The following is a 23,617-nucleotide window of genomic DNA, read 5'->3' as shown; positions in this document are numbered from 1 at the left end:
AAGTAACTTGTATCCCTTCCGTTCTGGTGAACTTGATTTCAGTCCAACGTTTACTGAAGATCTACAATGTGGAAGATACTGTGTTTGAGCGGCAGCACCTGGGACAGTGCAGAGCATCTGAGGAAGGGCACGAAGTAACCCAGAGACTAGGAAAACTAGAAAGAAACCCCTTTCCACTGGATACCCTAACCCTGCCTGGAACAAACAAAAAGGCAGCCTCCTCTTGTTAACACTCCTCTCCCTTTCCTAAACTAGCCGAATATCCAAGGAAGTCAAAAAAAGACTCTTCATCATGAGGCCAACTCTTTGTGATACGGGTTGAAGCTCTAGACGGGCGATATTTTACTCTGACACTGCATTTAAAGCGGATAATCTACAATAACCCATTTAAAATCCTCACAGAATCATTTAAAAGTTAATACAATGACTTTTGGAAGAATCATTCCACGAAGAGAAAAGATGTGAAGAGAAGATCTGAGGCAGGAGGAAATAGCTATATAATAAAGTGTAATTACCAAAGATATTTTAAATAGATTATTTTCTGGTGAAAGCCAAGAAGAACCAGCCTAGTATGACAGCGTCATTTAAGCCCTCTTCATCCATTCGAAGAAAGTAACTGTGGGGAAATAAACAGCATTTATAGTTGGGGGAAATGTCTGTTTAGAAGAAGAGTTTGTAAAAACCTGGTTCTCAGATACTTTCCTACTTATTTCAAATATCCATCTATCATATCTCCCCCCCACACACACACCCCATAAGGAAAGAATGTTAAATTTCAGTATGTTAAAACTATTGTTTATTATTGTAATTAGCAGTTTCTTCCCTAGCTCTGTCAGTCTTTACTCATTGTGCAAAGGTACAGATGAGAACTCATTGTCCCCACTCCTGAGGAACTCACAATCAACTGGTATCAAAAGCTGTATCTTACTCAGATCTCTTCAACAATTTTTTCAGGATCTCAAATTTTGATTTTATTTTTTTAGCTATTGATATTTGATTTCTAAAAGGAGAAATGGGGGCGCCTGGGTGGTTAAGCGTCCAACTCTTAGTTTCGGCTCAGGTCATGATCTCACGGAGGTGAGATCAAGCACTGCATCGGGCTCTGTGCTCAGTGTGGAGTCTGCTTGTGACTCCCTCTCCCTCTGCCCTTCCCGCCGTTCTTTCTCTCTCTCTGTCTCTCATAAGTAAATAAATAAATCTTTTTTAAAAAAGAGAAATGAACGAAATTAGTTCTAACCCATGCCTTTACTATCCTATAAAATAATCAAATTAAAATATTCTTTTCTAATTTTCTCTTTAGTTCCTCCTTAGTAATTTTCTTGAAAATGTATCTTAAAACCCATGACACTTAAAAAAATACTCTTCTATTTTCCTGAATGTAGAATACTTAATAATCCTTCTTGTTGACTTATGCCCTAATCCCCTGATGCTTATTTTTAATAAGCATTTAAGAATGCACTGCATTTGAAATAAACAATTCCTCCTTGTAGCTCAGCAATTCATCAGTATATTTACTCTTATCTCTTCCCTCTCATATATAGAATTCTTTTCATTATATCATATGTCACGTTATCCCTGGATTTTTTTTTGCACAATTGTCTTGGTAGACACTATCCCTAAGTATAATGATGCACATATTACGGTACATTGGCACAATGGAGTGAATTTTTTAGTGATTTAAATCCTGAATTACCTCTTTTTGTTTTTAAGTCCTTTTTTAAATTGAAGTACAGTTGACATAAGTTTCAGATGTATAGCAGGCTGATTCAACAATTACACATTACAAGTGATCACCATGGTAAGTGTAGTCCCCATGGGTCACCATAGAACATTATTACAGTATTATTGAATAGTCAGTAATATCCCTATGCCGTACTTTTCATCTCTATGACTTAATTGATAACAAAGTTCATACCTCTTAATCCCCTTCACCTATTTCGCCCAACCCCCATCCCTCCTCCCCTGTAGCAGCCTACCAGTTTGTTCTCTGTATTTGTGAGTCTCTGTTTTGTTTGGTCGTTTTCTTTTTTAGATTACACATTTAAGTGAAATCATATGGTACTTGTCATTCTCTGTCTGACTTCTTTTACTTGGCATAATACCCTTTAGGTCTGTCCATGTCGCAAACGGCAAGATTTCATTTTTATAGGTAAATAATATTTCACTGTATACCACAGCTTTGCCCATTCATCTATTGATGGACACTTAGGTTGCTTCCATATTTTGGCTATTGTAAATAATGCCGCAGTGAACATAAGGTTGCATATATCTTTTTGAATTGGTGTTTTTGTTTTCTTCAATAAATATTCAGAAGTGGAATTGCTGCATCATATGGCAGTTTTATTTTTAATGAGCCTTCACATTCTTTTCCATAGTGGCTGCATCAATTGACATTCCCACCAACAGTGTACAAGGGTTCCCTTTTCTCCACATCCCTGCCAACACTTGTCTTTTTGAAAATAGCCACTCTGACAGGTGTGAGGTGATATATCATTGTGATTTTAATTTGCAGTTCCCTCATGAGTGATGTTGAGCATCTTTTCATGCGTCTTTTGACCATCTGTATGTCGTCTTTGGAAAAATGTCAGTTTGGGTCCTCTGCCCATTTTAATCAGATTATTTTTGGTATTGAGTTGTGTGAGTTCTTTATATATTTTGGATATTAGCCCCTTATCGGATATGTCATTTGCAAATTATCTTCTCCCATTTACTACTTTTTTTTTTTTGACAGTTTCCTTTGTTGTACAAAAGCTTTTTATTTTGATGTAGTTCCATTTGTTTATTTTTGCTTTTGTTGCAGTTGCCTGAGGAAACACATCTAAACAAATACTGCTAAAACCGATGACAAAAGAGTTTACTGCCTATGTTTTCTTTTAGGCGTTTTATGGTTTCAGATCTTTCTTACATTTTAGTCTTTAATCCGTTTTCAAGTTTATTTTTGTCTCAGGTGCAAGAAAGTGCTATAGTTTTATTCTTCTGCATATGGCTGTCCAGCTTTTCCTGCACCACTTATTGAAGAGGCTGTCTTTTCCCCATTGCATATTCCTGCCTTTGTCATAGATTATAGTTGATCCTTGAACAAAATGGCTTTGAACTTTATGGGACCTCTTATATGCATATTTTTTTAATAAATATATTGGAAAATTTTTTGGAGACGTGACAATTTGAAAAAATTCTCAGACGAACCATGTAGCCTAGAAATATTGAACAAAATTTTAAAAAGATAAGTATGTCATGAGTGCATAAAAATATGTAGACACCAGTCTATTTCATCAGTTACTACCATAAAATAAACACAAACCTATTATAAACTGTTAAAATTTATCAAAGCTTACGTAAGCACACACAGACTGTACATGGTGCCATTTGCAGTTGAGAGAAATGTAAATAACGTAAAGATGCAGTATTAAACCGTAATTGTATAAAATTAACTGTAGTACATACTGTGCTATTGTGGTAAATTTATAGCCACCTTCTGCTGCTATTGCAGTGAACTCAAGGATTGTGAGTATTCACTTAAATGACCGTGTGAGGCTAATAAGCTCCTCATGAGCAGTTCATCTTCAGTAAGTTGCATATTGCTTTGAAAAAGTAATTTCTCAACAGTTCTCACATACTTTTCATCGCGCTTACTACCATACTGTAAACCTTGAATAATACCTTCAGACCCATATGAAGTGCCATTAGTGATACTGAAAGTGGTCCCAGGAAGCAGAGCAAAGTCATGATATTACAAGAAAACTTGAATTGCTTGATATGTACCATAGCTTGGGGTCTGCGGTTGCAGTTGCCCACCATTTCAAGGTAAATGAATCCAGCGTAAGGACTATTGTAAAAAAAGAAAAGGAAATTTATGAAGCTTTTGGTGCCACTACACTAGGAGGCATGAACACCATGCACTTTTTACAAAATACTTTTTTTTTTTTTATCTTGTATTGAAAATGCAGCTTTTATATGGGTTTGGGATTGCTCTAAGAAAGGTATACCTATAGATGAATATGATTTGAGAAAAAGTAAGTTCATTATATGACAACTTAAAGAAAAGGAAGGTGAAGCATTTTAAGCTGGAGAATTTAATGCCAGCAAAGGATGGTTTGATAATTTTATAAAGAGGTTTGGCTTAAAAAATGCCAAGGTAACAGGAGAAGCAGCTTCTGCCAACAAAGAAGCAGCAAACAAGTTCCCAGACCCCATTAAGAAAATCATTGAGGAAAAAAACATCTGCCTTAAAAGGTTTTAATGCAGATGAAAGTGGCCTATCCTGGAGGAGAAAAAAAAAAAAACGACAAAAGACATTTATTAGTAAGGAAGAGAAGCACGTACCAGTATGTAAGGCAGGAAAGGACTGGCTACTTTTTTGTCCAAATGCAATTGGATTTATGACCAGCACTGCCCATTGCTAACCCCCAAGCCTTGAAGGGAAAAGATAAACACCAACTGCCAGTCTTTTTCATTGAGAAGGCCCAGACAATAAGAACTCTTTCTAAATTGGTTCCATCAGTGCATTGTCCCTGAAGTCAGGAAGTACCTTGCTATTAGGGGACTGCTGTTTAACATTCTTTTGATATTGAACAAGGCCCCTGGCCATCCAAAACCTTGTGAGTTTATCACAGTGGTCTACTTGCCACCAACCCACCCCCGCCCAACACAGTATCTCTAATTCAGCCTCTTGATCAGGAGGTCATAATGACTTTCGAAGCTTATTACACACAGTACTCTATGGAAAGAATTGTCAGTGCCATGCAAGAGAACCCTGACAGAACATTATGAAAGTCTGGTAGAATTTTACCATTCAAGATGGCATGGTTATAGAAAAAGCCATGAAAGCTATCAAGCCCTAAACAAATTCTGGCTGGAGAGAATCATGTCCAGATGTTGTTCATGACTTCACAGGATTTACGACAGAGCCAATCAAGGATATCACGAAAGAGACTGTGGATATGGCAAAAAAAAAAAAAAAAAAAGGGGGGGGATGAAGACTTTCAAGATAAGGTTTTTGGAGAAATTCAAGAGCTAATAGACACCACACCAGAGGAATTAACTAAAGATAACTTGATGGAGGTGAGTGCTTCTGAACCAATGCCAGGTGATGAAGAAGAGGACATAGAAGCAGTGCCAGAAAACAACTGACATTAGACAGTCAGGCAAAAGGATTCTGATTCTTTAAGACTGCTTTTGATTTCTTTTACTACCTGGACCCTTCTATGATATGGGCACTGAAACTAAAGCAAATGGTGGGAAAAAGCTGGTACTGTATAGAAACATTTTTAGAACACTGAAAAAGCAAAAAGGACAGAAATTATGATGTATTTCCGTGAAGTTACCCTGAGTGTGCCTGCCTCCCCTCCACCTCCTCCACCTCTTTGCTTCTGCCATCCCTGTGTCTCTGTGCAAGAACGGCCCCTCCTCTTCCTCCTCCTCAGCCTACTCAACATGAAGACAATGAGGATGAAGACCTTTATGATGATCCATTTAATGAAAAGTAAATAATCCTGCTGTACAGTTAATAAACTTAGCTGTTGTACATATGTATGTCTTCATGTGAAAATCTAACTGTATGGCGAGAACCATCTGATATGTTTTTGTGTCATCATCATCATCACCTAAGTATTCATAGGGCAGAACGTCATGTGCAAAACATGTATGGAAGTAGATAACCTATCCTTACATAGGCATAAGGTGAGTGATATTTAATATAAAACTAATAACATTCTTACTATTCTATAACTGCTTTGGAAGAATTACAGTATGCCTCTTTCTTGTAGTTGGAGAAACTGTATCAGCCTATTACCAAGGTACATGGTTTTTCAAAAAAAAAAGTAACAGTGTTTCCAATACTGTGTTATCAATGACTGTAATACTCTATGCCATAAGTATTTTTTTTAAGGTTTTATTTATTTATTCATGAGAGTCAGAGAGAGAGAGGCAGAGGCAGAGGGAGAAGCAGGCTCCCCGCCGAGCAGAGAGCCCGACGTGGGGCCCGCTCCCCAGGACCCTGGGATATGACCTGAGCCGAAGGCAGACGCTTAACCATCTGAGCCACCCAGGTGCCCCATATGTCGTAAGTATTTTATAATGATTCATTCACTGGTGTACAGGCTAGGGCACTGTGAAACCATCATATTATTTACACTAGGCTACTATAAAGCAATGATATTACTGCTGCTTTGTAATTGATGCATGAATCGTTACACCTGTAAATAAATATGAATTTGTTTTTCACATTGTCTTTTCATTTTTGATGTTTAGTGTTAATATGTGTAACATTAGTAGTGTTTTGTATAAGACGATATTAGTAATGACACATGATTACTCATATAAACAGATGACGTAAATTTGTGGGATTGATAAATACAGTAAGTATAGTACTATATGTATTTTCCTTATGATCTTAATATTTTTTCTGTAGCTTACTTTATTGTGAGAATACAATATATAATACACACACAAAATGTGTTAACCAACCGTTTATGTTATCAATGAGGCTTTCAGTCAACAGTAGGCTGTTAGTAGTTAAATTTTGGAGGAGTCAGAATCCTTTGGAGGATTAACTGTGCTGGTTGGGGCACCAGTGCCCCTAACCCCCACATTGTTCAAGGGTCAACTGTCACTGACCTTCCAAGTATGGGTTTATTTCTGGGCTCTTACCCACTGATCTGTGTGTCTATCTGTGCCACTACCATATAGCTTTGATGATGGTAGTATAGCTTGAAATCAGAGTGATACCTCCAGCTTTGTTCTTCTTTCTCTCAGATTGTGTTCAGATCTTTCGTGGTTCCATACAAATTTTAGGATTATTTATCCTAGTTCCATGAAAAATGTCACTGGTATAGGGATTGCACTGAATCTGTAGGTTGCTTTGGGAAGTATGTACTTTTTAACAATATTAAGTCTTCTAATCCAGGAGCACAGAATATCTTTCAGTTTGTGTCATCTTTAATTTCTTTCATCGGTGTCTTACAGTTTTCATAGTTTTTCTTTCATCTCCTTGGTTATATATATTTCTAGGTGTTTTATTCTTTTTGATAGAATTATAAGTGGGATTGTTTTCTTAATTTCTCTTTTGCATAGTTTTAGTGTATAGAAAACACAACAGACTTCTGTATATTGTGTATTATGCAACTTTCCCAAATTCACTTATTCTAATAGTTTTTTGGTGGAGTCTTTAGGGTTTTCTATATATAGTATCATGTAAAAGGCAAACAGTGACTGTTTTACTTCTTCCTTTTCGGTATGGGTGCTTTTATTTTTTTTCTCATTTGATTCTATGACTAGGATTTCCAATACTACACTGAGTAAAAGTGGTGAGAGTGGGCATCCTTGTCTTGTTCCTGATCGTAAAAAAGCTTTCAGTTTTTCACTGTTGATTATGATGTTAGTTGTGGGTTTGTCATATATGGCCTTTATTATGTTGAGGTTTCTTTCCTCTATACAAACTCTGTTGAGAGGTTTTATCATAAATGGATATTGAATTTTGTCATCTATTAAAGTGATCATGTGATTTTTATCTTTTTTTTTTAAAGATTTTATTTGACAGAGAGAGAGAGAACACACAAGCAGGGGAAGCGGGAGGGAGAGGGAGAAGCAGGCTCCCTGCTGAGCAAGGAGCCTGATGTGGGACTCAATTCCAAGACCCTGAGATCATGACCTGAGCCGAAAGCAGACATTTAACCAACTGAGCCCACCCAGGTGCACCTATTTTTATCTTTGTTAATGTGGTGTATCATGTTGATTGATTTGTGGATATTGAAGCACCCTTGCATTTCTGGAATAAACCCATCATACTATATGATCTTTTTAATATATTGTTTGCTAATATTTTGTTGAGGGGTTTCATCTATGTTTGTCGGGGATATCAGCCTGTAATTTTTGTTTCTTTGGTAGTGTCTTTGTCTAGTTTTGTTATCAGGTTAATGCCGGCCTTGTAGAATGAGTTTGGAAGTAAGTGTTCCCTCCACTTCAATTTATTGAAAAGGATAGGTATTAACTTTAAAAAAAAAAATATTTGCTAAAATTTACCTGTGAAGCCATCTGGTCCTGGACTTTCATTTGCTGGCAGTTTTTTAAATTATGGATTCAATTTCTTTACTAGTAATTGGTCCATTAAGGTCTTCTCTTTCTTCCTGATTCAGTTTTGCAAGATTATATTCTTTTAGGAATTTACCATTTTTTCAAGGTTGTCCAGTTTATTGGTGTAGACTACTAATAGTAGTCCCTTATAATTCATGGTATCAGTTATAACTTCTCTTTGAATTCTGATTTTATTTATTTGGGCCCTTTTTCTTGAGTCAGCTAAAGGTTTATCAATTTTGTTTATCATTTCAAAGAACTAATTCAGTGTTTTCTTTCTTTTTGTCTTTATTTCTGCTCTGATCTTTATTATTATCTTCCTTCTGCTAATTTTGGGTTGTTTATTCTTCTTTTTCTAGCTCCTTTAGTTATAAGGGTCGATTGAGATTCTTCTTGTCTCTTCAGGTAGGCCTTATCACTCTACAAACTTTTCTTAGAAGTGCTTTTGCTGCATCCCACAGATTTTGGAGTATTGTGCTTCCAGTTTCATTTATCTTTAGGTATTTTCTGATTTCCTCTTTGATTTCTTCATTGACCCATTTGCTGCTGTTTAGCCTCCACATGCTTGTATTTTTTCCATTTTTTTCTACTGTTTCCTTATTGATTTTCTGTCTGGATGATGTATCCGTTGATATAAGTGCAGTGTAAAAGGCCCCTACTATTACCATATTACTGTCAATTTTTCCTTTTATGTCTGTTAATATTTGCTTTATATATTTAGGTGCTCCTATGTTAGATGCATATTTATAAGTGTTATATCGTCTTGTTAGGTTGATTCCTTTACCATTATGTCAGGCCCTTGTCTCTTGTTAGTTGTTTTAAAGTCTGTTTTGTCTGACAGTATTGCTCACCCCCAGCTTTCTTTTCATTTCCATTTACATGGAATATCTTTTTCCATCCCTTCACTCTCAGTTTGTGTGTCTTTTGGTCTGAAGTCTCTTGTAGGCAGCAGGTCTTTTCTTTTTTTAATTTTTATATATTCAGTCACTCTCTTTTGATTATATTTAGTCCATTTACATTTAAAGTAATTATTGATAGGTATGTAATTATTGCCATTTTGTTGTTTTCTGGTTAATTTGCATTTCTCTTCTGTGGTCGTCCCTTGTGGTTTGAGAACTATTTTTAGTGTTATGTTTAGATTCTTCTCTATTTATGGTGTATCTGTTAAGAGGTTTTTGGTTTGTGGTTACCATGAGGCTCATATATAACAACCTATGTATATAGCAGTCTGCTTTAAGTTGATGGTTGTTTACATTTGAAAGCATTCTGGAAACACATTTTTACCTCCCCATGTTTTGTTTTTGACGTATTTTATGTATCCCTAATTACTGTAGTTGATTTTACACTTTTTTCTTTTAACCTTCCAACTAGCTTTAAAGTTGTTGATCCACTACCTTTACTGTATGTTTGCTTTTACCAGTGAGTCTTTCATAATTTTCTTCTAGTTATGGTCTTTTCTTTTCCACTTAAATAAGTTCCTTTAATATATCTCATAAGGCTGATTTACTGATGAACAATTCCTTTAACTTTTGTCTGAAAAACTTTCTCTTCAATTCTGAATGATAATCTTGCCAGGTAGAGTGCCCTTGGTTGTAGGTTTTCTTACCACTTCCTTCTGGCCTGCAAAATTTTTGCTAAAGAGTCAGCTGATAATCTTATGGGGGTACATAGTTTTTTTTTTTTCCTTAAGATTCTCTTTTAGTTTTTTAACATTATAATTATTGTATCTTGGTATAGACCCCTTTGGGTTCAACTTGTTTGGGGCTCTCTTTGCATCCTGGACCTGGATGTCTGTTTCCTTCCCCAGGTTTGGGAAATTTTCAGTTATTATTGTTTCTTCATGTAAATTTTCTGTCCCCCTCTCTCTTCTCCTCTGGGACCCATATAATACTAATGTTAGTACACTTGATGTCGTCTAAGAGGTCCCTGCAATTATCCTTATTTTTTTTTTCTTTTTGTGCAGCTTGGGTGATTTCCACAACCATGTCTTCCAGATGCTGGTAGTACTTGTGCATAATCTAATCTGCTGTTGATTCCCTCTAGTGTATTTTTGTTATTCTTCGGGTCTGATTGGTTCTTTTTTATATTTTCTATATATTTGTTGAAGTTTTGTGTTTCTTCCAAGTTTGGTATCTTTATGACCATTACTTTGAACTCTTTATCAGTAGATTGCTTATCTCTGTTTCATTTAATTCTTTTTGAGGTTTTGTCTTGTTCTTTAGTTTGAAATATATTCCTGTCTCCTCATTTTGCCTGTGTTTCTGTATATTCAGTAGATCAGCTATGTCTCCCAGTCTTGGAGTGGCCTTATGTAGAAGGTGTCCTGTGGGACTCAGAAGTACAATCCAATCTGCTTATCACCAGAACCAGGCACTCCAGGGTTGTCACATGTTGGGAGTGTGCACTCTCCTGTTGTGGCTAGGGCACAACTGCTGTGAGCATGCTGCTGGGTAGAACTGACCCCCAGCTTAGCTGGCTGCAGCACCCAGGTACAGTTGCTGTAGATGCACTGGTAGGCTGGGCTGCTACCCCAGAGGAGGAGCCACTTTGGGGTGAGAGGAGCATTGGATCAGACCAAGGCAGCCCACTGAGTGTAGTGGCATGGGAGCTGTTTTGGAGGGGTACATGCTGGAGCAGGCTGGTTAGATGGATCAGGTCTGCAGGGGAATGCCAGGTAGGACAAGGCAAGCAGTACTAGCTAGCTAGGTAGAGCCAGAAATGGTGCCTACCACCACTAGACCAGCTAGGTCCTTTGTCAAAGATTAATTGTATATAATATACAATACAATAAATAATTATGTTTATTTCTGGGTTTTCTGTTCTGTTCCATTGATCTAGATGTCTGTTTTTGTGCTAGTACTATACTGTTTTGATTACTACAGCTTTGTAATATAACTTGAAGTCCCTAATTGTGATACTTCCAGTTTTGTTTCTCCTTTTCAAGAGTGCCTTGGCTATTCAGGGTCTTTTGTGGTTCCATTACAAATTTTAGGACAGTTTGTCTAGTTCTATGAAAAATGCTGTTTGTATTTGGATAGAGATTGCATTAAATCTGCAGATTGCTTTGGATAGAATAGACATTTTACCAACATTTGTGCTTCCAATCCATGAGCATGGAATGCCTTTCCATTTCTTTATGTCATCTGTCATCAGCATTTGATAGTTTTCAAAGCACAGGGCTTTTACCTCCTTAGTTTATTCCTAGGTGTTTTATTATTTTTGGTGCAATTGGAATGGCCTTAATTTCTCTTTGCTACTTCATTATTTGGTACAGAAATGCAACAGATTTCTGCATATTGATTTTATAACCCATGATTTTACTGAATTCATTTATCAGTTCTAGTAGTTTTTTGGTGGAGTCTTTAGGATTTTCTATATATAGTATCATGTCATCTGCAAATAGTAAAAGTTTTACTTCCTTGTTGATACGAATGCCTTCTATTTCTTTTTCTTACGTGATGGCTATGGCTAGGATTTCCCACTTGATTGTGATTTTTTTTTAATGTATTGTCAGTTTACTATTATTTTGTTGAGGATTTTGCATCTATGTTCATCAGCTATTGTCCTGTGGTTTTTTGTGCTCTATCTAGTTTTGGTATCATAGTATGAATTCGTAAGTTTTCCTTCCTATTTTTTGAATAGTTTGAGAATAGGTATTAACTCCTTTAAATGTTTGGTATAATTCACCTATGAGGCCATCTGGTCCTGGACTTTTGTTTGTTGGGAGTTTTTGATTCCTGATTCAATTTCATTTCTGGTAATTGGTCTATTCAAATTTTCTATTTCTTTCTGCTTCAGTTTTGGTACGTTATTATGTTTCTAGGAATTTATCCATTTCTTCTAGGTTTTCCAATGTGTTATATAATTTTTCATAACCTCTTATAATTGCATTCCTGTGGAATTTCTCATTTGTGTTTTTTTTGAGGAGTCTGGCTAGAGATTTATCAATTTTGTTGATCTTTTCAAAGAACTAGCTCCTGGTTTCATTGATTTTTTTTCTTCTTTAAGAGTTTCTGTATCATTTATTTCTGCTCTGATTTTTATTATTTCCTTCCTTCTGCTGGTTTTGGGTTTTGTTTGTTCTTTTCCTAGCTCCTTTAAGTGTAAGGTTAGGGTGTTTGAGCTTTTTCCTGCTTCTTGAAGTAGGCCTGTATTGGTATAAACTTCCCTTAGAATTGCTTTTGCTGCATCCCAAAGATTTCTTGGTTGACCCATTCATTGTTTAGTAGCATGTCATTTAACCTCCATGTATTTATGGTCTTTCCAGATTTTTTTCTTGTGGTTGATTTCTAATTTCACTGAATTGTGGTTAGAAAAGATGCATGGTAGGATTTCAATCTTTTTGAATTTGTTGAGAATGTTCCATGTGCATCAAGTGACTCTTTGATACAAAATTGTGTGAACTGGTTCTAATGATTTTATACATATTGTTTATTTTGATACTTAAAAGTAAAATGAATGGAAATTATACTGAAGGCTAGTAAAACATTTAATATGATTTGATTTACTGGGGCTATGAATATAAACACATGTGAAGCATCAAAAATAGTAAGTACTTTACCCTTTGCTTATATAATAAGTCCTCGTTCTGTGTGAAATATTAGCACAACAGTGGAAAAGACCTGAAACAACATTTTGGGGGAATCTGGTTTTCTAATAATGCTGCTATAAGAGTTAAGGAAACAAGTGTAGTTTTTAAAAAAAAAATAACACTAATTTAATTATGTTTATTCACATATAGTTGCCATTAAAAGGTTAACTCAAAAACATTTCTTCTATTGTAATATCCTTTGCCTCTTCTCTCTTCTAAATCAATCCCCACCACATAGCAGAAATGTTAGAAGTTATACTGCAAAGGGAGCAGATTAATTTTTTAACCTTTAAAATACAGCTTATGAACAATTTTACAGAGCAGGTTGCCTATTAATACGTTACATATTAACAGATCTATGGTACTATTTTGGACAATCAGATTTGCTTGATGTAAAGATGGAGCTGGAATTTTTGCTAAGAAGGTAGTTAAACCTCAGAGTTTTTATAAAGAACTGAAATCCCATACCATAACGTGTTATCTTCAGTTAATAATTTTAAATCAAGCCAGAAACTAGATCCAGCTCTGGGAAAACATTTTTTTTTTTTTTGTATGCATCACATAAACACTGCTCCAAGTGTCTATGCAGATACTTAGAAAAACAGATTCTTGTTCTGGATATACATCAAAACCGAGATTACCTTTGTATAACATTTATTTAAAAATTTGACAAGAACACGTTAAACGTTGGCAAAACTAATAGCACTCAATTTGATTATACACCTTCTAGCTTTCACAGAATTTCTGAGCTCACAAGACTCAAGTTCTGTTAGGATAGAGTCTTTCATTCATCAATGTATACCCAGCATCTGACACAGTACATGGCATAAGGTATGTGTTCAATAAATATCTGAATGTTGAATATAACTCTTTAACAGCAAATGAAAAAAAGATACAACTCTGAATAAATGGCATGAGAATACCAGTTGTCTCATGATGCAGCAATAGGTGCTTTTTGTAAAAATTCTAGGATTACTTATAAGTAGATCAAGAATTAGATAATTTCCTCTCAAACGAAAGGAGCTCTCATGGGGGTGGGGGGAAGTGAAGGAAGCTGTAACATTTTATCTTTCAAAGCTAATGTGTGAAACATGGAATATGAGCTAGGTGAAAACTACCATGATATTAAAAGTAAGGCAGTTCCAAAACTAATGTTTTGCATATTTATTAAAGAATCCATTTTCTGACAATACTCCTAATACTAGATGAAAATATTTTTTAAAGGTTTCACCAAACTCCTAATATGTCTAAACAGCTCATCCTTTTAGTCTTTGATTCCATGTTAGAGTTTTAAATATGGAAGAAATCTATTAAGACTCAAAAGCATTCAAAAAAAACTGTCTATGACCTAAAAAAAGCTACTGGATAATTAATACATTTGTAACAGTATCATGATTTTTTTCAGATATACTTCATTTCACCCAGCACTGTCAAAATTAACCTGAAAGTCAATTATTAAATGAAAACATTGATAATTTCAAAAATGATTGAACTTAATAAAGAGCCATAACAATATTGTATTCTGAAATTAGAAAATTCTAAGCACATATAAAAAACGCATTTACCTACTTCAATTAGGTCAATGTCAGGATTTATCAAAATTCTCCATCAAAATTTTTTTAAAATCTTGATTTTTTAGGTACTATAAAAAATATACACTAATCATATGATATGTGTTTGGTCTGACCAATTCCACAGTTAGGAAAGGGAAGAAAAAAAAAAAAAACTTGTACAGTGAAATTTCAAATCCTAAACATTTAATCCTTTATTTGAGCCTACCTCTCTAAAAAGATATCAGTACTCTTGGATACCAACTATAAGCAATATAGAACTTTCACTGGTATCAATTTTAATCAGTTTAGTCCATCCATTTTCTAACACAGCGAACAATCTTTTCTATCCAAATCCAAAAGAAGAATAATGCAAATCTCACTTTCTTGGTCACCTTTGAAGCTCAGGGCCAACCAGTCTCAATACCAACCAAAATACGTAGCTTTATGAGTGGTAGTCTGTTTCTGCAGTGAAATGAAAGCATTTCCCAGTAGTCAAAATTTGTCATCTGAGGAAATCTTTCATTGTTCTAGAAGCACAGTTCGAAGCTCATCTTCTTTATTGATCATCATCGAAGCAATTGCTCCATCATTAAACTCAAAAGAAGTACCTCCATCCACAACCATGCAGGCATCCCAACAACGAGAACGAACACACACCCTGAGCAGAAAGAAACATCTCATTAAATATTAAGTTTTCTTAACCTTGAATTATGGTTTCTTTAAAACCCTTATTTTTATTGAAATTGGCAGATAATTTGGCCTTGATTTTTAAAATCAAGTTCTTTGGTTTGAGAGAATAACTGTGTATATATGGGTACATTACCAAAATCTAGTATTCAAGATAGCTCCCTTCACCCAAACAGTTATGAGGGAACAAGTTCAGACTTGATGGACCTCACAGGCTTTTTTCGTATGAGAAAATGTTATTATTATTACAAGTACTAATACTGAACAAGAATGTAACTATTTTCATAGATAGTTTTTACTTAAGTATAACACATCTTCTGAAGAGACACAAATTTGTAGTGTACAGCTCAGTAAACACATTTGTGTAGTCATTCCTCACCCAAATCAGGAATCAAATGTTCCCCAGAAGCCCCTTCACTGCCCCTGGCCCTGCTCCTTCCTACACATGCACTATCCTAATGTCAGTCGCCATAGTAGTAATAGCTCTGTTTGTTCTTAAATTTTATATAAATGGAAGAATAGGTTTGCTTGTATCTAGCTTTCTTTTGCTTAACAGTATGCTTTTGAAATTTATCCACGGTTATTACCATTAGTAGTAGTGTGTTCATTTTCACTGCTGTATGAAAACACTTCCATTGTATAAAAATACCAAAATTTATGGATCTCTTCTATTCACTGACACCTGAGTTTTTACTACTGGAAGTAGTGCTGCTACGTATATTCTTGAGCATCTTTTGTTGCAGACATTTGTGTATATACGTTTCTGTTGGATATACACCTAAGAGTGGAACTGCTGGGTCAATGCATGTGCTATATACAGCTTTGGTAGGTAACTGCCAAACAACTTTCCAAACTATTCCTAACAATATATAAGTGGCAGTTACTCCCACCTTACAACAACTAGCATCTTAGCTCTTCTGGTGAGTATATGGTATCAGAATATGTAGTTTTAATTTGCATTTCCCACATGAATAATAAGGTCAAGGATGTTTTTCATACACTTCACCATTTGGATACCTTCTTCTGTGAAATGACAGTCCAAAACTTCGGCAATTTTTGAGCTGCCTTTTCTTATCGAGTTGTAAGAATTTTTACAATATTCTGGATATAAGTCCATTTTTGGATATAGGTACTGCAAATATCTCACAGGCTTGCCTTGTATTTCCTTAATGTTGTCTTAATTAACAGAAGTTCTTAATTCTAATATAGTTCAATTTGTCAATCTTTTGTTAAGTGCTTTTTATGACAAGTTTAAGAAATATTGTCCAACTGCCAAAGTCATGAAGCCTATTCTGTTTATACGAGCAAAAATTTAAATGTCTTTGTAGTCTCACCTAAACGAAGTATAGATTTATTGAGTAATCAAAATTAACTCTCAAATGAGTAAAATGAATTTCCTTGAGTGTTTTTCCTAGAAAAAATATCAACAGTATTTTCAAAAAAAGAATATGTACACTGTATAAGCAGCAATTCAAAATTAAACCATACTTTGCCTGCCATGAGACAGATGACTTTTCAGTGTTTTTGTTCAGAAAATTGGACAACCTTTACAAAATAAATTATATATTTTTTTATATCCACCCTTCAAAAAAACTCAGATGTGGGAAGGGGGGGTTACTTTTAAGGAAAAGGTGACAGAAATGAGTCCTACTCTAAAAGTTTATTGCTATACAACTGAGGTTTTATAGAATGTTTATCCTGCTTTTATCCCATAGCATATGAAAAAGTTGCTTTCCAGTTTTTTTAAAAGTGAGTTTGATCTTATTGTGTCTTAATATGTTAAAACAACAAATCCACATCACCCAATTAAATAATTATGGCCCTTCTATTCACTTAGTTTCTCTAAAATGGTACAGTATGTTAGGAAGGAAAATACCATTCTCACCAGGGTACAGCATGACACCTCATTAGTTCCACGAGTTCTATACTTTTCCTACCAGATTAGTTTGAATGAGTGAATTTCATCAAACTGAATACTTTAAAACCAAGACTCCTTTATAATTAATTACAAGCAATGAAAGCACAGTCAGAAGTCAGCCTTTGAAAGCTTACTTTGAGGTGAAGCAACGCTGACGGCTGCTGGAGAAAACTCTGTTTGCTATTGGTTCTCGAATACTGAAAAGTATTTTTGGTTCTTCTGGACTGTAGAGCAGCGATTCATTATATTCATTTGTTACTATGAAGGAAAAAAAAAGTATTAGCTCAGTCAATGAAAGAAGGTCACTTCTGAGAAGTGCAAGATGAAAAATGAATGCTATCCTGTCCTCAAAACCACACACACGCACACACACGCACACAAAACCTTCAAAGCCTGTATCAACCACAATATAGCAGAAATAGACATAGTGGGCGGGGGGGGCTACAAAACCAGTAATTAAACAGAAGTAAGGAACTAGCTTGAGGCACTCAAATGGAACTTGAGTTCCGACAGTCCCTTGCCAAAGTTCCCTTGCAAAATACCATGTCAAAGTGTTCATAAGTTAATTGTCTTGATATAAAATGCAGTCTTAAACAATGACAGGCAATATGCTTTCTCTAATGAAACTGCAATTACTCAAGATATGTTTAGAAATCTTTGAGACCTGTTTCTCATAACCAAGAGGCACATGAAAGTTGATAGGCAAAGCACAAATTGGTCAAAAACAACTGTACAAAGAAATCAGGCTTGTAAGAACATTTAGTTGAACACCACATTAAAACAGATCATAAGACTGTCAGATAATCTAGCTTATTTACCAAAATTTCACTTAAATTATTTGGCTCTTTGAAATCTAATTCACTCTCAAAAATAAAAATTTGCTTCTCTGGGAACGAATACACACGAACACATACACACACCCCACCCCACCCCCAGCTCCAGGGGCACCTAGCTGGCTCGTCACTAGAGCATGCGATTCTTGATCTCAGGGTCATGAGTTCGAGCCCCATGTTAGGCATAGAGAGAACTTAAAAAAAAAAAAAAAAGTGCTAGCTCTGAAAGAAGTAATTCCAGAAATGTCTGTAACAATGACTGCACCCCTGGCATTCACTATTGTTTCTAAGGACAAATTTTCAAAGGAGTAACATTCATTCAATAAAGCAGAAAAATCACTGTATTCTATATATACACCCTTAAATTTACATGCCTGATACAAATTTCAGTTGTTTTATATAATTATGTTTTAAGTTAAATTATATAATGAATAAATTACTATAAATGCCTAATTTTCCTTTCTTTGATGCAGATTTAATGTTAATCTTTTTGGTCTCCAATTGAGAGAACGAAAAAGTCCATTTGAGAGAGCTGAAAAGGACGTCAGAGATTTAGTCCTGTTTTCAAACTATTAAAGGCCAAGCATCTCCCCCAACAAAGGAAGTCTTACCTGGAAATCCAAAATATACACTTAAATGAACTGACACTATTACATATGTAAGTAGATACACTATGAAAAAGTTTGGATTTTTTAAAAAACAATTGACCTTAATCTTAGGATACTCTTCAACTAAACAGAGACAGAAAGGAAAGCTGTAGTGTGAAGTCTGTACAAAAATGTTCCTGATAGATGAGATGGGACTGTAGTGAGTTAATTTCATATGCAAATCAAACGAATGTGTTTTCCTATTTAAGAATTTAAATATTTAGAAAAAAAAATTTTAAGAATACAGTTGAAGAATCCCTATGCATTCATTACCAATCTACTTCCCCTTCCTCATTTTGCAGTCCAGGAAGTAGAGGAATGGAATCAGTCTTGCTCATATTTTCAGTGAGTGACTGGTCTGGGATTGGAGCCCAGGTCTTCAAACTCCCTGATCAGTAGTATTCTTTCCCAACACGGCTAGTTCTCTCAAGGGAACCCTGAAGCAACTGGGCAGGAGTAGGTAGTCAAAAGTTATAAAGAGAACATTTTAGTGAATGTGATGATAAGCATTCACAGCTCAGTGAATTCCATCTCATTCAGAGCATATTAATGGCATACTGAGTCTAAGTAAGCATTTCCCATTTGCCAGATCTATATTTTTCTAGATTTTCCTATCCCCCAGGACATGTTTGTAGCTAACACCCGTTTTGACATAAAGGTTATATTTCATAGTTCACAAAAATATAATATATAAAAAGTCCAGCTCTAAACTTTTCATTGCTTCAATACATGTAAAGGGATATTATATCAAGAGCCTGTTTGAGTCAGAAAAGTACTAGGCTTTGCTAATTAGACAAGTAGACTTCACAATGACATCCTCAAGATCGATGCAGAACTTAAATGAAACTGTTAGTAATTATGATCATTAGTCACTGACCTTTTTCTACCAATTCTCTGTTCAATGGAAGACTTAAATTTCCTTGTCGTTTTGCTATTGAAAAAGGGGGAAATTTCTTGATTAAATATCTTGTGTCATATAATAGTTAACATGTAATAAAATCTATACATTATTTAGCATATTATAACATACTAGCTATTTTGGTACTCACCAATATTTAAAACATCTTCCACAGCCTGAGTTGCAACCCTGTTAATATTGAATGACCTAGAAACAAACATCACATAAGTTCTTTAATTCTAAAAACATACTAAAAATGAAAAAGGAATTATCTACTTAATATACAAAAGAACACTTAGAATTATCAAGAAAAAACAACCAAAAGATAATAGCCACTTCACCCAGTTTTAAAAAGTGGGCAAAGTACATAAACAGTTTACAGGTCTATATGAAAAAGTGTTCAATTTTACTCCTACTTAAGGAAATACAAATTAAAGACTGATAATATATTGGCATGAGTATGAGAAAAACATTCTCATACACTGATGGAGAACTTGCAGTTGGGAGGGCAATTCTGCCCTATTAAAATTTAAAATGAACATATTCTTCAATCTACTAATTTATCCTAAAATATACTTGCATCTATAATACACAAAGACATGTACAAGGTTACTTACAAAGCATTGTTTATAATAGCAAAACAACTCATATTCACAGGAAGCAGGTTAAATATGTTACTATGTAGATATTAAAAAGAATAAAACAGAACTGTATGTGCTCATAGATAATGGATATGTTAAGTTAAAAAACCAAAGGCATTATGTAGTATATATAAACAAACAGGGAAGTAAATATTACATATATATATATATATATATATATATATATATGGGGTGGTTGTCTCGAGATTAGTACTAGAGATATGAAATGAAAGACTAGCTTTTCATTTGATATCCTTTTATACTATTTAACATATTTTTAATGTGTAAATATCTCTCTAAATTATAAAACAGAAAAGATGAGAAATCTTTACTGCTGTGTGATGCCTTGCTTAACCACTTAAGAACAAATGTTAATACAAACATGAATCACTTTTAAAAGTAGCTCTGTCCTTGAGTCTATCAAGATGGTTATGGAAAGTTTTGTTTGTTTTTTCCCAGTGATTTAGAATTCTTCTGCTGCCTCACAACTCTGCTCACATGGCCTCAGTAGATAACAATGACCCACACACTCTCAACGTAATTCAGTGACTCAACCTTTTTGAGGAGGGGAGAGTAACAGATACTCTTGCATACCCTTCTAACCCTATACCCTTCACATTTTGAGAAATGTGATAACATTTTGGGCATTCTCTTAACAATGCAGATACACAAATTTTTATATTAAAAATTTGGAGTCATTCACAGACCACATGCCTATGCTAAAAAAATCTCAAACTAGCCATTGCCTACTCTGTTTTTACCATTATCTACTCTCCAATTTCATATTGCAACCACACCAAGCCCATTCTTGCCTCTGTACCTTTGCTCATACTTACTATGTGGCATGAAGCAAAATAAGTGTCCTGACTCATTTTTTAGTATGAGGTTTGCAATACCTATATCTCATTAGAGTTACTGCCACACACTACAAGGTCAGGCATTTGCGGCACCACCTGGCTCATGGCAGAAACTCAATACTGAATGAAAATATCAAATGAAAGAGATGTGCATGAGTTATATTCTAATTCTTCTGAATATTCACATTATTGGAAGATATGGTTTTAGAACTCTATTTTAAATTAAAAGTCACATAAAATGAGCTTTTATTAGGGTTCCATTGAATTAAAATATTGAAGTTAAGACTTAAGAGAACAAAAGTCTCATACACTTGATCTAATAGTCCTAGAACTAGGACTTATTCGGGATACCACAAGACAACCCAAACTAAGTCCTCTGAATTGGGCTTAAATTAAGAGGAATTTCCTATGGTTGCAACCTGGATTTCAGCCAGTTCACTCTCCCTTTAGGAGTGGTTTATATTCTACATCAAAGACAAACCATATGCCTAAGAAGGTATTAGCTAGCACATGATGATTTTTTCTTAGATCTACAACCTTCACCATTCTAAGAGTTCCCATTTGAAATCACACATAATTTCCACTAAAGACAATCCAATTCAAAGACAAATCGAATCTCCTATCTTCTTAAGCTAGTAAAGCTTTCTCTTCACTTAAGAACATTTACCCTTAAGTTGGCTAAGACAATGTATGGAGGAGGGGGATTGGCAACAGTCCTAAAAACTAACAGAAATATATGTGACTGAACTCTGTAGTACTTCTCCCAGTGAATGTAGCTAATTCCACACTAAGTAGAGGACAGAGATGACAATGAGATAATTCAGAGACAAATTGCTATGCAACATAACCCTGTCTTGTGGAGGTATTTTTAGGAATGCAAAATGGGATAGCTAATCCCCAGACTCTCTACGTGTGTGTGCACGCACGCACACGTGTGTGTGTGTGTGTGTGTGTGTGTGCGCGTACACACATAGTCAGGCTATCTTCTCCGTCCTTCCTTGTCATAAAGCCATGTGACTGAGTTCTAGCTACAGGAATGAGAGTAGAAGTCATGCACAACACGTCTAAACCTGTGTCCCATAAGCCTCCCACAGGTGATCCTCCATGCTTTTCCTCCTCCTCTGGCTTGATGTATATAAGTAGAGAGACTTTAGGATTTATGTTTAAAAGATGGTTGAGCCACATGATGGAAGGAGCCTGGACTCTGAGTCACTACTTGGAGATCCACCTCCCAATGAGGACACACCTGGACTTGATAAGAACAAGAAAGACACCTCTATGGTGTTAAGTCACTGAGATTGGGGGTTTATCAGTTACAATAACTATCTTATGCAAAGTTAAACATTTCCACATTTCATATTCAAAGCAAGGACTGAGAGGTCACATAGGAAAACTTCTATCTCTCTGTGCAAGAATTAAAAGAGTAAAAGAAATAGGCTATTCTATTCCTTTCTTTCCAGTGATTCCTGAGGTCTACAGTTTAGAGTTAAGTCCAGAACTTAAATCCTGTCTTCACCATTTATTAGCCACATGGCTTTGGGAAACTCCTGAGACCTTTTAATAATACTCTATTAATAAAAATAAAATCACTTATTTCCAGAGTATTTTTGAAAATTTAAATAATATATGTAAGCTCAAGACAAAGAAAAAGCTTAGAAGTGGTAGTTTGATAAAGTTATTAACGTATAGAAATGTACAGCTTTCCCTCAGCCCTTCTGGCCCCCAGGCTTCTCTTCTCTCCGCCCATTTTCTAAACAGAAAAAGGACAAAAGATGAATGGGAAATGCAATCACAGCAAAAGAAGGATCAGTAATGGGAGGGAGTAAGGTAGAAGATGTTAGAAGCAAGCAAGCTACGTAGGGCTGAACAGAGAAGAGGCTGAGTGACCAAGGTGGCAGGGACAGAGACAGTTCTAGACCACAACATCGGAGACAACATGAGACTTTAATAAGCAACATAGAAAAGACTGAAATCCTAATATAAGCCATACTTACTCATGTCCAACATCAACACAGGACTCAGCTATGAAGTGTGTGGCAGTGGAGGGCAGGACTACTTTACAAGCCTAATGGCTCTTATTCTTTATGCTCTTCTTACTATTAAAAGGTTGAAAACTAAAACTATCAAAATCACACAGACAGACACACACCCCAATGCAAAAGTCAAAGCCGATTCACCGCCTTTAGCATAACCACTATTTCACTAAGATTAGCAAGTTAACCTTGATAATCCTTCAGTACAACCTGCTAACACATCTTTGAACTGTACGAGCTCTGCATTTCAAAGCTGGCAGTCGAAAAGGCCTTGGTTTTGTAGTCAAGCACGCCTGTGCTTATCTCCAGTTTCTGACACTATTTGTGACCTCACACTAATTATTTATCCTTGCAAAGCCTTAATTTCTACCTTTATAAAACAGGGCTACAACTACTTTCTTGCAGGATTTCTGTAAGAATATTGTCAGTGTATATAAAGCACCTAGCACAGTATATTCAAAGTAGCAGGGGCTAAGTAACTGATAGCTTGTATTTAGCGCATAAAACAGAACCTACAGAATCACGTTCAGAAGATAATCTTGTTTTATCTGTTCCATTTCTCCTCACTTTGCAGAAAAGGAATCTTGTACAAGATCACAAAGCTAGCTGGTGGTTTAGCCAGGGCTCTAACTTCCATGCTAGTACTCTTTTCAGTTATACCACTTTGCCTACTTTGGGGGGGGATCAGAATACTGAGAGAGGAGAAGAAGGATCTAGGAATCCATTTCTGATTCTCAGTACAGTTTTCGACAAGTAACACATCACAGTGAGCAGAAAAGATGTCATGATAAATTAAGGCAGTTAACTATAATGTTTTCATTTTATGAGGGTTACACAATAATTTTATAATAGATTAAATTTATTTTTTCAAACAATTATTGTTAAAAGT

General features: G+C 35.3%; 1 protein-coding gene across 2 annotated transcripts in view; it reads right to left on the bottom strand.

The window, feature by feature from the left end:
- Window positions 1-12,789: 12,789 nt before the first annotated feature.
- Window positions 12,790-23,617, bottom strand: part of NADK2 (NAD kinase 2, mitochondrial) — a 46,388-nt gene continuing 35,560 nt past the window's right edge. For both annotated transcript variants that reach the window (XM_044916960.1, XM_021696224.2), the window contains 4 exons: window positions 19,349-19,404; window positions 19,177-19,230; window positions 16,954-17,077; window positions 12,790-14,872 (listed from right to left, as the gene is read on the bottom strand). In XM_044916960.1, the coding sequence (XP_044772895.1) occupies window positions 14,734-14,872; window positions 16,954-17,077; window positions 19,177-19,230; window positions 19,349-19,404 (373 nt within the window). In that variant the 3' untranslated portion in view covers window positions 12,790-14,733. The remainder of the gene's footprint in view (window positions 14,873-16,953; window positions 17,078-19,176; window positions 19,231-19,348; window positions 19,405-23,617) is intronic.

This window comes from Neomonachus schauinslandi, chromosome 7 (genome assembly GCF_002201575.2).
Source record: "Neomonachus schauinslandi chromosome 7, ASM220157v2, whole genome shotgun sequence".
Lineage (NCBI taxonomy): Eukaryota > Metazoa > Chordata > Mammalia > Carnivora > Phocidae > Neomonachus > Neomonachus schauinslandi.
The sequence above is the reverse complement of the archived record's forward strand: the minus strand, read 5'-3'. Positions and strand labels throughout refer to the sequence as shown.